Below are 22,887 nucleotides of genomic sequence, written 5' to 3'. Positions count from 1 at the left end.
TACGTGTGGCTTTGTTGCAGCTTGCTCAGAAGGACTGAAGAAGGCAAGCCAGTGTGAAAGTCAAGGTTTTAGGGACAGCTTGCTGAGTAGGAGCTGAGCCTTGTCTGTGGCTGGTGACTTCAGCACCGTTCCCACAGACCTGGCATTACTACCTGGAAGGCATCAGTCAGGGACCCTCCCTGACCCTACCAGTGGGGAGAGCAAAGGGCTTGAGTTGGAGGTATGTTGCTTAATGGTGGCTTCAGCATCTCCTTTTCCCATCTGAGAAAAGCAGTTGCCTCTTCAGCCTGTCCCAAGGACCTGTGTGTGGTGCTGTGTGTGACACAGGGTGCCGAAGGGAGTGTTTTGAACGCTGTCAGACAGCAAAGCAGCTTTTCTGCAGAAATAGCTAAGTCCTGAAATACCCCAAGCAGCTGTGTTTATCCCAACGCTCTTGCTCAGAGCAATGCTCTGCTGTGACGTGGGCCATTAGTACAAACATCCTTCTCAGTGCTCACCCAGACCAGGGCTACCAAGGGGATTGCTCACTTAGTGGTGTTAATACAAACCAGCACCGTCCTGGCATGCAATTGGTGGACTCTGCAAATAAAAACAACCATGGCTCATCGCAGTTCTCAGGCAAGGAGCAGGGCTGTATTCTTGGAAGAAGCAGGGTTTCCACATGTCCTCATTCCCCCCACCCGTGCCCTCTGGCAGCCAAGGAAACCTCTGCTCTGTCAGGGTGGTGCTGGCCTGGAACAAGGGAGCAGCCTGGGGATCCCCAGGGGACTCGTTTCACCTTCAGTGACGCCCACATTTGCTAGAGGAATGCAGTGACATCCCTGCAGCCCAACAACTTTATCTTTCTGGTGCCCTGGCACTTCTTTTGAACGCTGAAGGTGCGTGTTTGTAATCGCTGCACCCCAGGGCCATTAGAAGAGTTGATTCAGCAGGAGGATAATGGATCTTTTCTAGGCTGGCTGAGAAAAAAGCAAGTGGCCTCCTTGCTCTGGCGCTGTGTGCTGCTCGCTTGGTCTCCTGAGAGCATCTCCATGCACAGGCCATGCTTTGGGGGTGCTGAGAGGAGCTGGCACAGCAGTTTTCTTGTGCTGCCTCCAAGCCCAGCTGGTGATGTTCCCCCTTGCTGTGGCATTTGTGTTGGGGACGCACTGTCACCTCTCCCAAGCCTGCCTGCCACACTGGATACCAGCCCTCCTGCTTGCCCATGATCGGCATCTGCTTTATGGGATGCTCAGGGGCACGCTGAGTACAAAGGAGCTTCCCAGGCCCAGAGCAGGGACCCTCCCCAAATCTAGCGGCATCACAAGAGCCAGCAGGCTGGTGAAGGGGAAGGCCGTGAACAGAAGGCAGCATGGAGCAAAGGGATGTGGTGACCGGGTGAATGCTGCTTTGGAGGAACCCCATGGGGTAGACGCTCAGCTGCAGGAGGCCTGGTTGTGCTGAATGCATGTTGGAAAATTCCTCTGCTGCAGCTGCGTATGCATCTGGAGAGCCAAAACCCCGACACCAATTTCCCAGAGACTCCACACTGCACTGAGAGCAACACGCTGATGCTGTATCCCACAGCCTGGGGACACACTCTGCCCAAAGCAATGAGTGGCACTGGTATGCTTAGCAGGAACATTGTCCTCCACCAGCCCTGAAAGCTCCTGCTGCTCCCAAGAAAGTGAGGACTGAACTGAACAGGCTTATTTCCCTCATGCTGTGTGATTTCTGCCAAGATGCTGGCGGTTTGCTCTAGCACCTGGGGAGCGAGCCCCTAGGAAGGCTGAGACGGGTGCTGGGGACTATGGGACAGGCTTGTCCTCACCACCAATGCTGGGGCACATGTCCAGGCTGGCACTGCAGCACATGGTGAGGCACAGGGACAGGTTTGTGGTGTGCCCAGGGGCAAGGGAGACTCAGTGACAAGCTAACAGCCCACCTGGGACTCATTCCCTTGGGTTAGGGGCTCTCAGCACCCACCTGCCCTCCTGGGGAAACAAATTTGGGTGCAAAAGGGCCAATCCTTGCTCCTGGGACTGCTTTTTCCCAGGAGCACTGGCATGGAACGTGTGTGGTAGGACTGTTTTGGGGAGGTTTGGACATCTGCGTTACTGTGACTGCTTTGGGAGTTCTGCATGCCTTGGCACGTCCCCAGTGCCTGGGGGAAACCTGATGGGGTTAGAGGGCAGTCAGGTCCCACAGGGCTGAGCAGGGCTGGGAGGAGAAAGGCAGAACGTGGTCTGTGTCACTGTGGATCAACAGATCCATTCTCATCCCCACCTAAACCTTTGCTTACTGCCGTTCCTCACACCCTGGGGGCTTTTACACATCTCATGGCACCTTGGGCTAGAAATACAGGGACAGGGATCCCCTGCGGAGCAGCCCCCAGCGAGGGCTGTGAGCTGGGACACAGCAGACCAGAATCCTTCCCTGCACAGACCCCTCCCCATCCACACCGTCCTCCTGCTCACAGCTCTGCCCTGCTTGCTGTCTTTGCAGGAGAAGAAAGGCCAGGAGGTTAAGAAGGGTCCGGAGGTGGAAATTCCGAAGCTGGACAAGCTGCTTAACCTGGTGAGAGAGCCAGAGAACAAGACAGAGGAGTGAGTGGGGAGAATGAAGGCTCTGCTGGGAGTCACCTGCCAAACAAGCCTGGCTTTGATGGCTGGCTGCTTGGCAGGCAAGCCACGGGCCCTGTGCTGCCTGCTCTTTGCATAGCGGGAACACTTCATCTCCGTGCCCAGACGAATAAACAGGGGTGCTGTGAGAGCCGTGGCGTGCAGCCATCTCTGGGGTCAAACCTCACCGCACTCGGTCCTCCAGAGCTGCACAGCCCTCAGCTCTCCCCACCCTTGGCCGGGCTTGCACTGGGTGAGAGCCCCAAGGAGGGCAGCTGAGGGCTGGTTCCCCTATGGAACCTCAGGGCTGCAGCTCATGGCAGCCAGTCCCACCATGAGTGGTGGCCAGAGAGAACGAGCGCTGAGCTGCAGCCCCACAGCCAGTTGTGGGCTCAGATGTGCACAGCCCCCTGGATTTTGGGGTGGCAGCCTAAGTGGCTGGGGTCCTGGCCTGTCCCCACCACGGCCGCTCCTCTGTGGCAGAGGAACATGCCATCACTGCAAACAGGGTACTGCAGCAGCTGCCAGCCACCAGTTTTGGGATGCTCACAGCTCCTCTCTCCCCAGGGGGGCTCAGCCGCCTCTCCCCAGCTGGCAGCTGTGGTAATGACTGGGCGCTGGGGTTTGCAGAGCCTCCCTGTCGCTCCAGTGCTTTGCGGCAGAGGGATTAGCTGCTAGGTGGCTGCGGTGGCAGCAGGCGCTGTGGTGGCCTCACCGCATGCTGATGAGCAGGGACGGGCTGTCACCGCTGGAGCCTTGTACACAGCTGTTGGGACTGGGGACCAGAGGCACTGGTTCCACCAGGCAGGGGTGGTGGCAGGGCTCCTCCATCTGCTCCACTGGCCTGTGTCCCCTGCAAGAATCCCTGCAAACTAAGGCCATGGCGTGGAAACTCTCTGGTGCCTCTAGCACTGGGGCTGGGGCGTGCTCCCTGCTGACTGACATGCTGCAGGCATGAAACACCCAGCCATGTTCCTCACTCAGCATTTAGAAGCCACAGATGGATGTAGACATGAGCACTTTCTTGTCACCATCACCCAGCAAACTGCCCGCAGTCCTGCAGGGACATTGGCCACCAGCCCTGGTACAGCTGCTGCTCAGCCCTGCGGGATGGGCAGGACACACCGCCTCCCCCAAATTTGCCAGGGCAGAGCTCAGAGACGCCACCTGGGTCCTACAATCAGTTTATTAGTCTAGTAAAAACACGGCTGCAAAGGGATGCGTTAGCTATACCTGACAGGGGGAGGAACTGCAGGCTTTGCCCAGCCTGACCAAACCCACACAGGGACCGTGGTCGGCCTCCCTCCTAGCACAGCCCTCCCCTCTATCCCCATATTGCAGCGGCTGTGCCAGCAGGGACCTTGGCTTTTGCTCAGCTCTGGGGTGGGCAGGGCAGAGCCCTCTGGAACCCACAGCCCTGCAGGCAGGGCAGGCGCAGGCAGCTGCCGGGCTTGGAGACAAGCCAGACTACCAGCATCCCTCCCCACAGAGCCACTGTGGTCCCCAGGGAGCATCGGAGCTGGAAGACCCTCCAGTGCTGTTTGGCCAGGCACCCTCACCTCTCCCTGTGTCTCCCACCTCCGCAGCAAAAAGCCGTCCCAGTCTGCTCTAGACAGAGATGGGGATGCCCGTGGGGGTACATCTGCTGCTGCCTGCAGGCAGGTCAAACCCCACTGGCTGACCTCAGCTGGGAGCAGGCAGGAGGGCAGGCACGGACACACAGCCAGTGAGAAGGGCCATTTGCCTGGCAGTGTTAGTGCTAACGCTGGAGGGGACTAACAGACAGACCAGGGACAAACAGACAGACCATGCAGACCCTCTCATGGCTCGTTAAACTGCCTGCCGGAGCAGACGGGTGCCAAATGCCCTTCGGAGGCTGTGGCTACACAGCACCCCAGGGCCATCCCCAAAGACACCCGAACCTGCTCTGCCGGTGGGGCCCGCTCGGGGACAGGCGCCTGTGCCAGCCCTGCTGTGAGCCCCTGACCAGCCCTGCTCAGGTCTGCGACACGGTGACCACTGGCCCGGGCCATGAACACGGGGTGTGCTTGAGGGCAGGGTGCCTGCTGCACTCGCTGGCCACTGGAACAGGCAGGATTGTCCCCGTAGCACGTCCCCAGCCACTCTTGCTCCATCCCCATGGTCACTATGGGCATCCACAGGGACTTCACACACCAAAACCATGCAGACAACAGGCTATGCCCCACACCGTGGCCCCTGAGAGCAGCTTGACATCCCCTTTACTCTCATCCTGCCCCATCCAGCACCCCAGTCCCAGCACAGGCATCCAGGCTGGTGTGGCACCTTCAGCACAGCCGGTTACCCAAGTCCCCAAGCAGCTCACGGCTGCAGCAGGTACTTCTCTTCGTTCCTTGCCTCATCCACATCAGAAGCTGGGCTCTTCCTGGGGCATGAGGGGGTCCTGCAGGCCTTGCAAAGGATGAGGAAGAGGATGAGGATGAGCAACACGATAACACAGTTAAAAGAAATTGCTACAACTGCTCCGGTGGAGAGAGCAGCCCCCATCGCCGCTGTCCCACAGGGAAAGGCAGAGCCCACAGCTCAGCCTCACGCATGGGATTCCAGCGCAGCGATCAAGTGTGCAGCCTCCACCCGCTGGCATTGGCAGGGGACAAAAGGGATGGCAGTGGTGCCGGTGATGGAATGGAGCTGGGGCCAGGCAGGCAGCAGGACGGCGTCACCCTGTCACTGTTTGGCCACTCGCAACTGTCCTGGCTTTGCTGCACCGCTCGGAAGGGTTGAACAGAGATCTTCCTCAGCCTCCCCTCCTCTGGCAGGTCGGTGGGGACACTGGGTTCCTTCTCCTCCCTCCTGCACCTGGAAGGGAGAAAGTCATGGTCACCACCAGCACAAGTAGACTGTCTGCTCGAGCCCCCCAGGAAGGGCTGTGGGGACACCACTGGGCAGCAACCCAAAGGGCTCCGATGGGATCTGGAGGCTTCAGCAGCTCCCAAGTCAGCTGCTGTTTGGGAGGACCTTTCCAACGCCCCACACCCCAGCTGTCCCCCCCCAGCTCCTGCAAGGGCCACCAAGCTGGAGGTGTCCCCCGTGGGAGACCCATTGCTTCATCCCGGACCAACCTCCCCTGCCCGGGGCATTCCCGAGGTGATTTCTGGCAGACTTAGCCCAGCTCTTGTCCCCTCTCTGCGTTCCTCCTGCTTTTCCTGCCTCCTGGACTCCTCCGTGAGGTCCCGCACCGCAAAACGGGGCGAGCAGCTGGACGGGCAGCAGGTGGGGGGCCAGGGCAGCCCCCCTTGTGCATTTTACCCGGGTCAGGCTGAGTTCCGATGCTGGGGGTCCCCGGTGCCTGTAGCCCCCGCCCCGCCGAGGAACGGGACACTCACGGAGCCCCGGCCCGCAGCGGCGCACCGGGCAGCAGCAACAGGTCCCGCCGAACCCGCCCGCCCGTCGCGGGGCTCCGGCCTTACCTACCTGCCACCGCTCCGAGGACCGCCGGGACCCCGCCGGCGGGCGGGCAGCGCTGCCGGAGCCGGGGCCCTGTGCGGAGCGGGGTCCCGGCGCGGTGTCCAGGCGCAGAGCGCTGTGCCGGCGCCGGGCCCCGGTGCGAGGTCGCGGTGCGGAGCGGTGCCCGGTGCCCGGTGCCCGGTGCCGGTGCGGACCCAGGCGCGGTCCCGCCGCCTCCGGCCGCGCAGCGGGCGCTGCAGCCCCGCGCGCTGCCCGCTCCCTCCCGCCGGCACCGGAGGGCGGGCCCTGCCGGCGCCCCGCCCCGTCATTGGTGGCCGCCCCCCGTCGCTCTCGCGCCATTGGGCGAGCCCGCGGCTCAGGACCCGCCTCCTCGGACGGCGCCCACGTGAGGGGCGGGGAGCGGCGCCGGGCAGCGCGCGCTCTGCCGGCCCGGACCCGGAGCGTGCAGCGTGTCCGTACAGCTGTGACCGCTGCCCTGTCCCTCCTGCCCGTACAGCTCTGTCCGTAAAGCTCCGTCCCTCCTGCCCGTACCTCTCTGCTCGTACAGCTCTGTCGGTAAAGCTCTGCCCTTCCTGCCCTTTCCCTGTCTGTACTGCCCTGTCCCGGCTGCCTGTACTGTTCTACCCCCGCTGCCTGTACTGCCCTGTCCCTCCTGCCCTGTCCCTGCCTCCCCTGCCCTGTCCCCGCTCCCAGCCCTGCCCGTGCTGTTGCTCCGCCCTGCTGTTCCGCTCACCCTCCGCTACCCTGCCTGTCCTGCCCACGGCGCTGTGCCTGCCCTCCTGTGTAGTCTTGTCCTGCCCGCGCTGCCTTGTCCGTGTTCTGCCTGCTCTGCCCGTGCTGCCTTCCCCACGCTGCCCCTGCCCGTCCCGTCCCGTCCCGGTCCTCCTGCTGCCTTGTCCTGACCGAAACCACCTGCTGCTGCCTGGCCTGCACACACACACTCACCCGGCACCCTGCACGCAGGGGCAGGTGATGCTGAAGACGGAGCAGCCAGGGCTGGGTTGGGATCCCTGCCTGGACACAGAGCTGCAGGCAGGCAGGGGGCGGGCACAGGCAGCACCCCAGTCCGTGGAGGTGTGGGGGACAGGTCATTTAGGGACATTCAGTGCCCTGGGAATCTGGGCAGCAGAAGCCTCATAGGCACAGCTGGCTTCTCCTCATCCTGTCCAGCGGGAAACTGAGGCACGGGGCAGCACACGCCTGCTGAGCCACGACCGCCGTCCTACGTATGGGGCTGGAGCTGGAGGTGCTCTGGTGTGGGAAAGGAGGGATGCTCCTGGTGAAGGACAGACGGGGCACATAGGGGAGGTGGCTGGGGGGCACACAGGACTCTCCTCACAGCTGTGCAGGCTGGTGGAGACACGCAGGGCCCAGCACCTGCAGCTGCTCTGAAAAGCCACGGCTGGGCCTGGTGCGGTGGGCAGCTTCTCCCTCTCCAGCCCTGGGGAAGGAAAGCTCCAGTGCAGCCAGGGCTGCAGCACCCAGAAGGGAGACCTGCTGCAGTCAGCCAAGGTAACTTCCGAACAGCAGAACAATAAAAATCATTTTGCAGCTTTGATGAGGTGTCAAACATGGCACTGATACGAGGGAGGATCATAAAGGCTGTTTGAGGATCCGTCTCTCTGCTCTGAGGGTGTTTTTACAGTAAACAAACACATCGGTTGCTGCAATGTCAGAAGCTGTCTGATCAGACACTCAAACATCTTTCCTTGGCATTTATGGCTAATCCGTTAATTAGTCAAGAAAAGCAGTCTCCTCCTTCATTGCAAGGGAGCAGCAGCTGGAAATAGCACCAAGATACATCAGCTTAACTCTGCCCTGTTCCCAGGTTTCACCTGCGCTGTCAGAGCAGAGAGCTCTGGGCATTTCCCCGAGCACCTCATAAGCTGTGGTGACAACAGCTGGGCAGAGCGCAACAGGACCTCCAGAAGGGGAGGATGAGGAGCATAAACTTGGCACTGTCCCAGCTCGTGCTGTTGTGAGGCAAACGCCCGCATGCTGTGTGAGAGGGTGAAGACTTGTCCCCCACCTCTCCCCTGCTCCCCCAATTTAGGTAAAACCCATTCTCCAAATGCTCGTTTTCTGTCAACCACACAAAAGTGGAGCATCAGGCCCAGCTGGAGCTCACCAACAAGGGCAGCGACCCAGGAGAGCAGGCAGGACAGGCAGCACTCAGGACACGGTGTGAGCCAGGGCTGTTCTGGGGAGAGCTCAGTCTGGCACAGGGAACAGAACTTCCTTCCTGCCCAGCGTTACCAACCAGTGCTGCTACAGAAAGGAAACTTATGCAAAAAAAAGATGCTCTGTTCTGTGCCTCACTCAGCAGAGTTTGGGTCAAAGTATTTTTGACACTTCAGTTCTAGTGCGTTTAAAAGAAAAAAAGAAAGAATACCAAAACGCTTCCCAAAAAAAAAAAAAAAAACCAACACAAAACCAACCTACACCTTCCTAGTATATTAAAGGTGAATGGCCAAGGCAGGAAGAAAACCTTCCCCCTGCATCAGGGTGCATTTACAGTTGTGAGAGGAAAAATCTCACGGGTCCCCGCGACCTCTGGGAGAGCTGAAAGAGCAAAGTTGCAGCCGGCAGCCGCAGCCACGCTCACAGGGTGACCTCCAGTGGGAGGAGGAAGACATGACAAATTTCATGTTACATGAAAAGTAAAACTTTATTTTAAACCTATTTTGTGCATTATAAAGGCGCAGAAAGGGGAAAGAAAGCTTACCATTACCACCACCCCAGAGCACTCACACAGCAACAAGATTTCAGGCTGGTTATGACATGAGTCAACTCATGCCACTTTGGCAGAGAGATGGAACCGTCAGCTCCACCCAGGCAAAAGGACGGAAAGGGCGCAACACGCACACAATCGCAGATGGAGTTGTGACCCGGCAGTCCTACATTCAAAGCGCCCAACAGGCTCAGCAGCACACAGACTTTCAGGCACAGAAGTTGTCGACCCAGCCCCATGCCCCACTGCCCGCACTCAGGAGCTCCAGCGATGCAGGCAGCAGCCAGGGGAATCCCCATCGGGTCTCATCTGTCCTCTGTACCGTGGCAAGAGCCACCTCCACCTGCCACAGCAGTGGGCACCTGGCACGTGTGGCCACTGCTACGAGCAGCCAAAACCCTGCAGCGAGCAGCCGTTCCATGGGGCTCAGCGACAAGACACCAACGGTCCTTGCTCAAGCAGAGACGACTCCTGTCTCCCCTGAACCGCAGGCTAAGGAGCACAGCCTGGCAGCCTTTGACAAGAGAACTTGTCAAAACACAGTTTAAGACAGCTACAATCACATCCATTTTGAAACAGTTAACTTCTCCTACCCTCCCCTAACCACTCCGCAAACCTCCGTGTTCAGCAGCAGCTTTCCAGCCACAGCAGCTGGCTTGTTGCCATAACCATCCCAAACTACAGCCAAACACAGAGTGGGTGTCTCAGGACTTGGCGCAGGACTCCCCGGGCGCTCCACCAGCGGGACGAGCGTGCTTTCCCATGCTGCCAGCTCCCCTGCCTCCACCCTGCTTCCTCTTCACCTGGCCCTGGGAGTCCGCTTTGAGCGTCTCGATCCAAAACGTATCAAAGGAGCCTGGAGCCTGGTATCCCGGCTCCTGGGGATCGAGGGCGTCCTTGCTGAGTAGGACACATATGGCAGGAATGTTTCTCTTCACTGTCAAGGCATCAAGGCCTGCCTCAGGAACAATGGGTTCCCAGATCTCTTCGATCTGTTTGAAGAGCACTTTGGTGATCTGGTGCAGCTCTTTGAGCCTTCGTTTCATGATTTCCACACAGGTAATGGTCTTGCTGACAGCCTTGCCCGAGCCAGTGAAAAGGATCTGCCTCACTGAGTCCAGCTCCATCTTGCTGATGGCATAGCTCATCAGATTTCTGATTTTGCTCCCGTCCTTCACCTTCATTTCAATAATATCGGGGGGCAGGTCAGTAAAAGGAAGAGGACAAGGTTTCTCCACAATTTTGGTCTTCTTATAGTTCTCCATTCTGCAGTGTTGAAAGGAAAACAGATCCATTAATAGAAACACCCACTAAAATGGCTGCACAAAGAAACTCTCACTCCAATTAGATGCAACCTTTCCTCTAAAGGGCACTCTGAGCTATCAGATTTGGGGATCCTGAAAGAAACACACCCCAAAAGATCAGCACGAATGCACTGCTCATGCTGAGGAGTCACTTGTACCCCAGTGTTCCTCAGCACATACCTACAGCATGAACACCGCCACTGTGCAGCCTGGGCCCCAACAGGCAGGCGGTGAAATGAAGACAGCTGGTGCTGTGCACCTAACCAGGATGAAGCAGGAAATACAGGTGAAAACAGAGAACAAATGGGTAAGCTGAGGTTATCAGGAACAGAAGACAGTGGGATACTGACCACAGCTGCACCCCGTGAAACACATCAGACCATGCATACGATGAATCTAGGCACAGCTCACCTGCAGCAGCTCAGGTATGTTGCAGACACAGGCTCGTGGGGCTCTGAGCCTCACGACTGCCCAGCCCTGCTGTAAGGCCAGGGACTGGAGACTTTACAAAACAAAGCAGGTCGCAGGGGAGACAGCAAGTCAGGGGTTACAGGCAGGGGACACAGGACCAGGAAGAAGCAGGACAACAGAAAGTCACATGATGAATGAAAAAGCAGCTCTCTGAGGGAAAGTAAACAAAGACAGGTTCAGTTTTGGAGCTTCCCTCTCTGCCAAGAAAAGGTTCCTCTACATCACCTTCCTTACCGACGCCTGCCTAGTCTGCATAGGATACGCCACTCCCCTATACAGAAAACCCACGGTACCCAAGAATGTAGCACTAAAGCCCTGTAGGCTCGTAAGCCCTGTTTCACCCAGAGCCAGCACCTTGTACCCCATCCACTGTGCAGACAGGGCAGGTCAATGCCCCTCTCTGTCTGTCCCTCGAGGCCGTGGCTCCCAGCATGGGCTCCGCCGGGGCAGAGCAGCAGCAGGCTCTGCTATAGGAGCTGTGGACAAGGCTGCGACAGGTGATGCGAGCAGCCAGAGCACGGTGGGGAAGGCAGAGCTGCCCGCTGTCCGGGCTCGGAAAGCCCTGGCACCGCTGCGGGGCGGGGACGGGTGAGAGGGCTCGGAGAAGCCACTGCTGCGGGGATGGGGGGCAGACGAGGCTGGTGCCGCAGGGAAGGGAACGCGCGGGGGGGCAGAACAAGGTCCGGCTACCACAGAATCACAGAATATCAGCGACTGGAAGGGACCTCAAAAGATCACCCAGCCCAAGCCCCCCGCCGGAGCAGAAACACCCACATGAGGCTACCGGGTCGCGGGGAAGCCGGATGGGTCCCACAGGGGACGCCAGGCCGCTGCTGGGGGGAACGAGGCGGGCGGAGGGGCCGCGCTATGAGGGCCGGTGGAGAGGCCGGGCTGCACTACAGAGTCCCACGGAGCGGCCAGATGCCCATACACAGTCCCGAGAGGGGGCCGGGCTGCACTGTATGTGCCTGCGGGGCGGCCGGGCCTCGCTGTAGCGGGATGGGGATGCGGGAGCGACGCTCACCTACCGCCTCCTCAGCGTCCCCTCACGGCAAGATGGCGGCCGGAAGGGGCGGGCGGAAGGGGAGGAGGAGTGGTGGGTGGGGCTCCGCGTGACCATGACGTCAGAGCGGCGAACCCGCCGCCAGCAGCGAAATTTCCCGCGTCGTGTGCGGGGGCAGCTGCGGGGTCCGAGTGACGGCCCTGCGGGGTCCGAGTGACGGCCCTGCCGGGTCCGGGTGACCGCCCTGCCGGGTCCGGGTGACAGCCCAGCCACTCCTGCCCGCATCGGGTCCGAGTGACCGCCCTGCGGGGTCCGAGTGACCGCCCTGCCGGGTCCGGGTGACCGCCCTGCCGGGTCCGGGTGACCGCCCTGCCGCTCCTGCCCACCTCGGTCTGAGTGACAGCCCGGCCTGCTCCTGCCCGCCCCGGTCTGAGTGACAGCCCTGCCTGCTCCTGCCCGCCCCGGTCTGAGTGACAGCCCTGCCGCCTCTGCCCGCCCCGGTCTGAGTGACAGCCCTGCCTGCTCCTGCCCGCCCCGGTCTGAGTGACAGCCCTGCCTGCTCCTGCCCGCCCCGGTCTGAGTGACAGCCCTGCCGCCTCTGCCCGCCCCGGTCTGAGTGACAGCCCTGCCTGCTCCTGCCCGCCCCGGTCTGAGTGACAGTCCTGCCGCCTCTGCCCGCCCCGGTCTGAGTGACAGTCCTGCCGCCTCTGCCCGCCCCGGTCTGAGTGACAGCCCTGCCTGCTCCTGCCCGCCCCGGTCTGAGTGACAGCCCTGCCGTCTCTGCCCGCCCCGGCCCCGGTCACAGCCACCCCGTGTTCCCAAAGCGAACATCCCCCAGCTCCCTCCTGCCCCGCGCGTCTCCGAGCGCACCTGTCGTTCCTGAAGCAGCCTCGCGGTGCTCCCGGCTGTCACGGAATCACAGAATGTCCGACGAGGAGCGGGCACCAGGAAGAGTGTGACCAGCTGGTGGAGGGAGGTTGTCCTCCCCCTCTACTCTGCCCTGGTGAGGCCACATCTGGAGTTCTGTGTCCAGTTCTGGGCTTTCCAGTTTAAGGACAAGGAGTTACTGGAAGCAGTAATTCCAGCAGAAAACTCCCAGCAGTGGGCTACAAAGGTGACTGAGGGTCTGGAGCATCTTTCTTATAAGGAGAAACCGAGAGAGCTGGGTCTGTTCAGCCTGGAGAAGAGAAGCTGAGAGGGGATCTTTTCAATGCCTATCAAAATGAACAGTGTGTGTCAAGAGGATGGGACCAGACTCTAGTGCTCAACAATAGCATGAGGGACAACGGGCACAGACTGAAGCACAGGAGGTTCCATCTGAATGTGAGGAGAAAATTCTTTACTTTGAGGGTGCCAGAGCCCTGGAACAGGCTGCCCAGAGAGGCTGTGGAGTCTCCTTCTCTGGAGACATTCAAATCCGCCTGGACACCTTCCTGTGTGATCTGCTCTGGTGAACCTGCTTTAGCAGGTGAGTTGGACTGGATGATCTCCAGAGATCCCTTCCAACCCCAAACATTCTGTGATTCTGTAACATCAAGTCCCTGCCCCGTCCCAGCCGCGCTCCCAGGCACCCACAAGGAGCCAGGGGCTCTCTGCAGGCTGGCAGCCCCACTGCTGTGTGCCCAGGGATGAGCTTGCTGACCAGCGGCCACTACAGAAACAGCCAGGCTCCTCTGCGCTTCCCTCCAGATCCTGCCCCGTTCCTCCAGGGTCCCAACCCATACACAGCTGGTCCATGTCTCACCAAGCAGGAGGGTTTGGGACTTCAAACTCAGAAAGATCGTTGTGCCAGGAGAAACTCTGGGATATGGCCAGACGAGGCACGGCACAACTCACAGCCCTCTCTGGAGGGGAAAGGGATGGCCACGGGCTCTGGCTTGCAGCAGCCACCCAGAGGGGTGGGTGGGATAAAGGCAAGAGCTGCTGCCTCCTCCCAGCGCAGGGATGGGAGAACAGCCTAGCAGAAAAGCCCAGTCAGGCTGGATTCTGCTGGCGCAGGCAGCTCAAGTGAAAGGGAAGAGCCATAAGACCATGTGCCACAGCCTGAGGAAGGCTGTGGGACTGGACAGGATTTACCTTTCCTTGCCAGTGGTTTCATACAGCCTTGGACAAACTCCTGCAGGCTGCCATGAGGACTCCAGAATTCACTGCCTGGGGAAAACCACACAGGGAGGGACAGTCTGTGCCACAGCTGCACCCAGGGGAGGAAGAGACAAGCCAGTTAGCACTTCAGGACTTTACTACCGTTCACAGAAAAGGGGGTTTTAAATATGTTACAAACCAAAATATATTTCAGGGAAGTGCAAGATTTGCAATGAGTGGCATATTAAAGGAGTAGTGTGGCTTCAATTCAAGGCCAAGACAGCTCAGCCACAGAGCCAGGGTGCTTCCCGAAAGCCTGCAACGTCACTTGCAGCATGCTCACGCTGAGTGGGTAGATGTGGAGACAAGGGGGTGTGCGCCATTCTGCGGCCTCTCCAGAGAGACCCAAGGCCAGCAGAGTCCCCTCCATTACTCTGCCACAGGTTTGACTTCCTTGGCTGCTTCCAGCTGCGTCAGTATTTCATTCCACTGGATAAACTGCTTGGAGAGAAGCAGGGTCTGGATGTGAATATTAAGGAAAGGGACAGAAACTGCAGGGAAGAAAGCAAGGTCGGAGCACCTTGGCAGCCCGACAGCACCATTACAATCCGAGTTCCTTGGGAGAGGAAGAGGTCTGAGACACCAAGCTGTAGAAAGCCTGCATGGGCTCAAACAATCCTTTGGCTCTGCTCCTGACAGGAGTAAGACAGCGACACAGGTGTCACCATGTCAGAAAGCGCACTGGCCATTAAACCCTGAGGCTGGGAACTGCAGGCTTCCAACAATATCTGATGGGGTTAGGCAGCCCAGGGACAAGTGGGCAGTTCAGCTGTGTCAGGCCCAAGGCTCAAAGGATACCATTTTGTTGTAGTCTTCAAGGAGCTTCTTGACACCGTTGGTGAGATCTTGACGCTGTTCCTGTGAAGAAGAAAGCATCAGTGAGCAAGCAATATATCATCTGAAAGACACGTGTCATCCCAGTCCCTGACAGCACAGGGGGAAACTCATCCAATGCCAGTGCTGAGATTAGAGCTCAGGTCCTGGCTGTGGCCACTCACTGCAGTGTTTCAACAGTCAAGAGAAAGGTTACAAATGCCCAAGCGCATGAAGCACCAAAGCCCCCAGGCTTGCACTAGTGCCTGCCTGTTCTCAGTCAGCATCCATGCTTTGCTTGCTCCAGAACGGAAACACATCAAAATGCTGAAAGGCGGCAGTAGGTGCTGTCCAGCTCACTCATCACCGGCTCCAGGAGCGCTCAAATGAGGAAGGAAAGGGTGAAGTGACAAGGTGACAGTATTAACAGCCTTCCAGAGACTGGGATACTGGAAGCATGCAATGCTTTACCTCAGCGTCCCAGTGAGAGGGGGAATGCCAGCTGGTTAAACCCACTGCCATTTATTAAGTGTTACTCAAATCTCTGTTTTGAGCAGCATCATGGTACACAAAACACTTTTCCAACTCAGACTCAATTGTCAAAAATCCTGGCTACATCCCCCAAAGTGCTTAAATTTCTTTAAGACTGCAATATGAATATCCCGAGATTGAAAAAAAAACTGCTATAAATGAGCAACTCAAGCTGAGTTGTCAGTACAGCCACTAGCAAATGGTTCTTTCTCCCTGCTAGTGAAGACTGTCAAGAAAATTCACGCTACCTGCTGCTGTATGTGGATTTGAGAGAGTCGCTGTAGTTTGGTTGCATGGTCAGGAACCGCTGAAAGCAGAGAACAGAAATCCATTTTGTTTGTTTTTCATCACATGACATTAGATTGCAAAATAAAGACCATTCCTTCTGCAGAAGCACGTCACAGCAGAACGTCACTCACTGAATGCAAGCACCACACACCACAAACACACCTTTTACACCACACAAACCCCTGAGCTACCCTGTACATTAAATACCCCGTTTACCTGCTAACTGCTTCTGGATGGTAAGAGTTAGGGAACACCTGCAGTGAGAACTACGGAGTAAACTCCTGGGATGAACATTAGAGCGAGCAATTAAAAAGACATCTGCACTGGTGCCAGGAGCAGGGATATTCTGGACATAAAATCACTTGTGGGCAGGAGTGGCCTGCTGGTCTCCACCTTCTCCTCAAGCTGCTGTTTCTCACCTGCTTCCTGGCCTACTCTGTCACCTCCTTGACATTGCATGGGATGTTAGAGCAGCCTGAGGGAGGAGCAGACATACTTTGTTTATACCTATTTCACTCAGACCAGGTTGTGTGCTTAGATGTCCTCTCCTCTAGTCTGAGGCTCAGGAAGAAAAAGGAAAACAGGACAGGCAACAGTTTTGGAGTGGCATTTGCAGCTCAAAGTTGCAGAAGAACATGCATACCTTGGATACTGGTGCTGTCCAAGATGGGCTGGAGGTTCTTCACCTGCTCCAGCAGGGCTGCTCGGGAAGGAATAACCTGCTCCTCTGGTTGGGGAGGGACAAGAAGCAACATCAGTAAATGCAGGACACTGCTTTGGCTTTTCATGAATACCGGCGAAGTAACTTTTCCAGCTGATCTAGCTACACAGAAAGGGGCTTGTTTATGATTTTATTTAGACTTTCACGTTGTTTACCCCAGAATTCTGGTTCACACCAAGTTAAGGCAGGAAAATCTCCCCCAAGTTTTATTCACAGACTACACCAAAACAAGGCCAAACAAAATTTTTTAAGGCAAAGAGGACAAGGCTAGAACGTGTTTAAAATGCATCCAAAGGTCTTCCATTTTTGTCACAGCCTAGAGAATACTGTTCTAGCTCCATTTTTTTTTTTCAACCTTTTATTAATTCAGGGTTAAACTCATCAATACTATAAAGATAAGAATGGACAAAACTGCAGCTTGGATGTGTACAAGGAAGCACTAAGTGTGACAGACATCCTTGTACCAACCATCTCTCTGAGAGCTTTAAGGACCGTGCCTTGCCAGATCTTTACAACTACAGAAAAGAAATCCATCCCAATTCAGTTTATGTAAAAGACAATTTTTGCAGTGCTAAAAAAACCACCCCAACTGTCTCCCCTAATTTCATACCACACCTGCCAAGATGAATTGCAGCTTCATGGCATCTGGAACAGCCAACCTATCAATGTACTGAGGGTCCAGGTACTTTATTACATCTTCAACTAGAGTGAAAAGCAGGTTTGGAGACAAAAAGTAGGACAGACATTATTGCGTTTACAAGTGCAATTTCCCTCCATGCTGTGTATCAGGTTACTTTGTAAACACTGCCCACTTAGAGTCATTTTTTTTTTTCAGATTAAGTTCTATAGCACTTGAAAATACGTGACTCTGGAGCACTGTGACCAAGAACTGACAAATGGTCCAAGACAGATAACTGCTTCATCACAGCCACTCGCAACACTTCCTTTTTATTTATATAATCGTATTAAAGGTGAATGAAACCTGCATCTTCCTGCTCTTGAAATAAAACCAGCCAACAGCCCTCTGTCCCTGTCCTTAAAATCATCTACATATACACTGTTTGCACTTTTAGATTGAACAGCTGCTGCAGCCTTAGACCACAACGACCCTCCCTACATGGCCTCCTCCTTCTGTGCCATCAGGCCGCAAAACTTGGCCAAGAGGCAGCTTTGTGGGACAAGGCACCACTCTGGTGCCTGCTCCAAATATCCTCAAGTTCAGAGGTGGCTCCCAAGGTCCATCCACCAGTGGCTGCGTGTGATCCTTATTGTTCCCACCGTGCACACAAGAGCATTGCTGCTCTCTTGTGCCTGAGAAGTCCAAGCATGCAAGAAATCATTTCAGGAGCTCACACTACAATAAACTTCAAGGGCTGCTGCTCAGGCCGAGCAGATCACTGCACAGATACAGGCAGACACCAAGCAAACAACAGGTTGCAGCCCCCCCGATCAGCTGAGTGGGAGAATCCTGAGCAGAAAGACACCTCATTCAGCTGTGTATTTCTGTAACAAATACGCAAAGGCCCGAAATTAAAAGGCCTCACAGGAGGAGAGGGAGAAGGGAATTTTGTTCAGACGAGCAAAACGCCACACGGGGGTTTTGAGCTTCCCCAGCACCCCCGGGTCCCCGCAACCGCTCACTTTTCTTAAATAGAATCTTGATCCTCTCCTTCTTGCCGGCGATATTGTTCAGCGCCACCTGCACCTTCACCAGCTCGTCCGCGACCTGCAGAGGCACAGAGGAAGAGGGCGGGCCTGTCACCGCCCGCCGGGCCTGCGCCTGGCCCCGGGGGTGGCCGGGCCGGACCCCATGGCGGACAGACCCGTCCCCTGCTCGCTGTGGAACCCCCCCCAGCACCTTTCCGGCCCCGTCGCCGCCACCGACGAGCTGCTCCAGCTCCTCCAGCCGCCACTGCAGCCGCTGCAGCTCCGCCGCCCCCGCCGCCATCTCGCCGCCGGCCGGAAGGAGTCGCACGCCACTTCCGGCTCTCCCCTCCCCGTTGCCATGGCGGCACGTTGCTAGGAGGCGCCGTTGCCATGGAGACGGAGCGGGCCGGGGCGAGGGAGCCGGGGGGGTGGGGAGCGGGGAGGCGGCTCCCGGGGAGCGGGGCGGGGGGCGCGGAGCCCCCGGCAGAGGCGAGGAAGGGGCGCTGCGGCCGGTCGATGGTGATTTGCACTGCAGAGGGAGGCACGCAGCCCTCTCGCCGCCCCGGGGCTGTCGATCGCTGCTTCTATTCTGGCGCGGTCCTCCAGGAAAGAAGCGCTCAGATGTATTAAAAGAAATTGATATAGCGATCCATGGGCCGCGTGGATGCGGGGCCTTTGAAATCCAGGAGGCTGCCGCAGGCTTTCCCCCAGGCCTCGGCCTGCCTGGGTTCACCTTCCTCTTATTGACCGCTGCGCTGAGACTCGCTGAAAGTGAGATGGGGATGGACGCAGCCGCCAACCCCAGCCCCACCGCCGCCTGCCCCGCACTCGCAGTAACGTGGAGGCCTTCAGGGGACAAGATGGATTCACAGTCGAGTCACAGAATCGTTTTGGTTGGAAGAGACCTTTAAGATCGAGTCCACCTGCTAACACTGACACTAAACCATGTCCCCAAGAACCTCTTCTACGCACCTTTTAAACACCTCTGGGGTGGTGGCTCAACCACCTCCCTGGGCAGGGTGTTCCATGGCCTGACAACCCTTTCCAAGAGAAAAAACCTCCTAATATCCAATCTGAATCACTCCTGGTGCATCTTGAGGCCATTTCCTCTCATCCTGTCACTTGTTACTGGGGAGACGAGACCAAACCCCTCCATGCTACAACCTCCTTTCAGGTAGTTGCAGACAGCTATGAGGTCTCCCCTCAGCCTCCTTTTCTCCAGGATGAACAACCCCAGCTCCCTCAGCTGCTCCTCATCAGACTTGTGCTCTAGAGCTTTCACCAGATCTATTGCCCTTCTCCGAATAAGCTGATGATAGCAACACCTACCATGAAACCCAGAGGCTTTCCAAACTGCAGAAGGAGAAGTTCAAGATCCTTGAAAGCACCTTGTGATGTTCCCTGCAGCCCAAGGCTCAGCCTGCCACTGGCCTGTCATGCCCACGTAACCTCAGCAGTGCCAGGGCTGCCCCAAGTGGGAGGACAGTCCCTGTTCCTCTTGGGCTGTGAGCACAGGGCTGGCTGTTGCATTGCCATGACCCAGGCAACAGAGGAACCTGATTGGGGTCCCAGACTAGGGTCTTAGGCCAAAATAATCTGAAGTGAGTACTTCATTAGCGTGTCTGGCAATGAGAGCTGTGGGGACCCTGCCAGTGCCCCTTGCCAAGGGAAAAGCCCTCTGTGGCCTGAAAAAGCTTTGGCCTTCTAGATGTCTTTCTGCAGGGAGCTGTATCATAGAATCATAGAATGCTAGGGTTTGGAAGGGACCTCGAAAGATCATCCAGTCAAATCCCCCTGCTGGAGCAGGAACACCCAGATGAGGTTACACAGGAAGATGTCCAGGCGGGTTTGAATGTCTGCAGAGTAGGAGATCCTGCATCCCCCCTGAGCAGCCTGTTCCAATGTCTGTCACCCTCACTGAGAAGACGTTTCTTCTCAAGTTTAAGTGGAACCTCTTATGTTCCAGCTTAAACACATTACCCCTTGTCCTACCATTGTTTGTCACCGAGAAGAGCCTGGCTCCATCCTCGTGACACTCACCCTTTGTATATTTATAAACATTAATAAGGTCACCCCTCAGTCTCCTCTTCTCCAAACTAAAGAGACCCAGCTCCCTCAGCCTTTCCTCATAAGGGAGATGCTCCGCTCCCTTAATCATCTTTGTTGCTCTGCGCTGGACCCTCTCCAGCAGTTCCCTGTCCTTCTGGAACTGAAGAGCCCAGAACTGGACACAATATTCCAGGTGTGGTCTCACCAGGGCAGAGTAGAGGGGCAGGAGAACCTCTCTGACCTACTAACCACCCCCCTTCTAATCCACCCCAGGTACCATTGGCCCTCTTGGCCACAAGGGCACAGTGCTGGCTCATGGTCATCCTGCTGTCCACCAGGATCCCCAGGTCCCTCTCCCCTATGGGGCTGCCAGACTGTGGGAGGGAGCTGTGGTGTGGCCCAGGGCCCCAGAAATCCCTGTGGTCCTCCAAATCTCTCTGAAGGAGCCGTGCAGAGCACTCAGGCAGGAGGAGCAGGCTGCGGCCCTGTGTGCTCTGCCTTTTTTTCCCAAGGATCGATAGCTGAGCTGTGGAAGAGGCACCTTCAGAGAGGAAGAGCTGTGCTTTGTTCTACAAAGGCAACAATTAGAAATGGCTTCATTAGTAGAATTGGCTGGGAGCTGCAGCAGGGGCCAGGAGCTGTGTACATAATGCTGCTTTGTGTTTAGAGGGCACCGGGTCTACCATGGCTTGTGCCCAGTTGGATGGCCAGTGCCTACAGATACACAAATCCCCATGCTAGAGAGTCACAGATAAAACAACCCTCCTCAAGGTGGGAAATTCAGGCAGTTCTGGGATTTGGGCCCTTGGAGGGGCTTTAGAGTTGGAGGACATCCACCTTTTAGAGTCTCATCCAACTCACAAGCCTTGGAGCAGGGCTGAAGCCACAGGACTGTCTGTGTGCAGCCCAGCACAGAGCACAGTGAATCTGTCCCCTTCTCCTTGAGGCTGAGAGGAGGTCTTCAACCTCATCCCCATCCTTGGAGTTTGTGGTGGCACACTGATGCCACGGCCACCTGCCTCCAGCCTTGCACTGAGGCTGGATCCAGCTCTCGTCTCGCTAGGCTGGATCATCCTCACATCCTCCATCTCCTTCCTCTCACTCAATTACAGTCCCTGCAGGATGCGAGAAGTGGGCATCGATCACGGCTGGTTACTCAGGTGACAGCAGCTGTGTCCCCGAGCCCCCCAGGGAGCATGGCAACACACATCACCTCCTGAGTTGCGTAACGACTGGGGACGGGGGCCTGCGTGTGCCCTCCCGGCTCCCTGCGGCCATGGTGCTCACTGAGCTGTGACCGGCTCTGCCAGTCAGTGACAGTGAGCACAAGACCCCAATTAAGGCTGCACTGATCCTACTCTGGCTCTGCTTGTCAGGCTGTGCTGGTGCCGTGGGAGTTCTGCACCAAGGCTTGGCTGTCTCACAGCCATGGCAACCCGACCCCAGAACTAACACCTCGGGACCATGTGGGGCCACACAGACACACACACACAGACACACACACACAGATCCCCACTGCACCCTTGTGCACACACTCCCACAGCCCACGTTCACACACTCTTCGCCCTCATACCCATCTACATGGCCCCTTTGGCCGAACAGGTCTGGAGCAGCCCTAGGGTCCTCTGAATGGGTCCCGTGTCCCCTCCATGCCCCCCACATGCCCAAACATGTCTCTTATGCACCCCGATGCCGGGTCCGGGGCAGGCGGTCCGGCTGCAGCACCCTGGACAGCGCCCGAGCTGCCCGGCTGGGCCCGGGGGTCGGGGTGTCCCCAGAGGTGCCCCCTGAAACAAGAGGTTCTGTCCCCTTGGGTGGCAGGGGTGGGCCTGTCCTCATGGCTGCGGTTGTCAGGGGTATCCGCTCCCATGGGAGCCCCTTGTGCCTTTTCTTGTGTGTGGGTGGCTGCACGTGCGTGCACGTGTTAGCATGCACATTTGCACACGTATGTGCGAGTGTGACTGTGTGTAAGCGTGCATACACTAGCGCATATCACTGAGTTTCTGCAAGGGAGCACAGGTTATCTGTGCCTGTGTTGCAATTTAGAGCCCTGTGCATCTCCATGCTTTCCCATGTGCACCCACATGAGCACCTATGGGCACCCATATGCGTGTCCATGTCTCCATTCCAGCTCCAGCTGGGTCACCTGTGGCCTCTGTGGGAGCTTCCCAGGTGCTAGGCTGGCTCAGCACTGCTTCCATCTCACCTGATGCAACCTCACAGACCCCTGGCCATGGCCTTGGCTGTGCCCCTTGGCTGGCACAGGCAGCCTAACAGGGTCTCCACCCACGGGTGAGCTGCCACTGGGCAGCCTGGGGAGCCAAGCATCCCCATGGCCTGGCTGGCACAGCTGGAGTTAGTGCCCAGCCTGATCCAGCCCATGCTTGAGGGCTCTGGTGGATACAGGGCACCTGTTTGCAACCCAGAGCCCCCAGAAACGGAGGCAATTCTGTGCTGGAGGCAAAGGTGAGGTGGATTGTGAAACCTCAGGCACTAGAGCAGCTACCCCAGGGTGTCATGGGCTATGGGGTTGTCCTGTATCCCCAAACTCTCCTCAGGCTGGGCACTGGAGCTTGTCGGGTATCACCATATCATGCGTACCACCCTTTACATCGGTTTGGTTCAGCAGTTCGTTGCCTTTAATAGATACACAGAGTGGCACAGCTGAGGTGGGAGTGCGGGGGGGAGCCCGGCAGTACCGATCCCCGCCCCCCCCGTGCTGAGGTAGAGGTGAGTGTTGCCCCACGCTCGCCTGTTTTGGCACCCAGGGGTGCGAGCGGGTGGGGAAGGTGCCCACCCGGCCCCAACGAGGTAGTTTGGAGTGCCCGGCGCGGTGTCCTCCATCTCCCTGCCCTCTGCCTGGGGACCCCGGTATCCAGGCTGTCTTTGGTGGTGGGGGCACTGCTGGGCTTCCCTGCCCTGGCCCCCACCAACAAACTCCTCCCAGTGCACAAGTTCCACCCCAATAATCTCCACCCCCACTTAACCCATCACATCTCACCCCCACCAGTCCCACTAATATCCCCAGTATTTGCCCCCCAGGGTGACCCCCAGAGCTGAGGACCTGGGGGGTTGAGGTGCCACCACCCTGGGGTGGCCAGAGGGCACTCAGGACCCTGAGGGTGTCTCAGGGTGGTGGC

General features: G+C 57.5%; 4 protein-coding genes across 9 annotated transcripts in view; 1 reads left to right on the top strand and 3 right to left on the bottom strand.

The window, feature by feature from the left end:
- Positions 1–2,589, top strand: part of DNAI1 (dynein axonemal intermediate chain 1) — a gene marked incomplete at both ends in the record, with an annotated part of 150,890 nt that extends 148,301 nt beyond the window's left edge. The window contains 1 exon segment of the mRNA XM_080362555.1: positions 2,485–2,589. Within this exon segment, the coding sequence (XP_080218681.1) occupies positions 2,485–2,589 (105 nt within the window).
- Positions 2,590–4,940: 2,351 nt separating this feature from the next.
- Positions 4,941–5,126, bottom strand: ENHO (energy homeostasis associated; the record flags this gene model as incomplete). Its single annotated transcript, XM_080362211.1, has 1 exon — positions 4,941–5,126. One exon carries the CDS (start codon positions 5,124–5,126, stop codon positions 4,941–4,943), a length of 186 nt encoding a protein of 61 aa, XP_080218337.1.
- A 3,570-nt stretch (positions 5,127–8,696) lies between these two features.
- Positions 8,697–11,601, bottom strand: RPP25L (ribonuclease P/MRP subunit p25 like). 3 transcript variants are annotated; one of them, XM_080362848.1, is made up of 2 exons: positions 11,578–11,601; positions 8,697–10,044 (listed from the first exon to the last, which is right to left on the bottom strand). In XM_080362848.1, the coding sequence occupies exon 2, from the start codon at positions 10,041–10,043 to the stop codon at positions 9,483–9,485; it is 561 nt and encodes a 186-aa protein (XP_080218974.1). In that variant the 5' UTR covers position 10,044; positions 11,578–11,601; the 3' UTR covers positions 8,697–9,482. The 3 variants fall into 3 exon arrangements, with proteins under 3 accessions (XP_080218974.1, XP_080218973.1, XP_080218972.1); XM_080362847.1 differs by having other exon boundaries at positions 11,582–11,593; XM_080362846.1 differs by having other exon boundaries at positions 11,328–11,592.
- Positions 11,602–12,436: 835 nt separating this feature from the next.
- On the bottom strand, positions 12,437–18,000 carry DCTN3 (dynactin subunit 3; the record flags this gene model as incomplete). Of its 4 annotated transcripts, XM_080362841.1 has the most annotated exons (9): positions 12,437–12,770; positions 13,633–13,747; positions 13,838–14,157; positions 14,497–14,556; positions 15,291–15,349; positions 15,974–16,057; positions 16,667–16,753; positions 17,693–17,777; positions 17,910–18,000. In XM_080362841.1, 7 exons carry the CDS (start codon positions 17,997–17,999, stop codon positions 14,068–14,070), a joined length of 555 nt encoding a protein of 184 aa, XP_080218967.1. In that variant the 3' UTR covers positions 12,437–12,770; positions 13,633–13,747; positions 13,838–14,067. The 4 variants fall into 4 exon arrangements, with proteins under 4 accessions (XP_080218967.1, XP_080218964.1, XP_080218965.1 ...); XM_080362838.1 differs by having other exon boundaries at positions 17,693–17,999; XM_080362839.1 differs by having other exon boundaries at positions 12,437–12,747; positions 13,633–14,157; positions 17,693–17,999.
- Positions 18,001–22,887: the final 4,887 nt, after the last annotated feature.

The sequence above is a fragment of the Nesoenas mayeri genome (assembly GCF_963082525.1).
Source record: "Nesoenas mayeri genome assembly, chromosome: Z".
In the NCBI taxonomy this organism is placed as follows: Eukaryota; Metazoa; Chordata; class Aves; order Columbiformes; family Columbidae; genus Nesoenas; species Nesoenas mayeri.
This window is presented reverse-complemented; position numbering and strand designations above follow the sequence as displayed.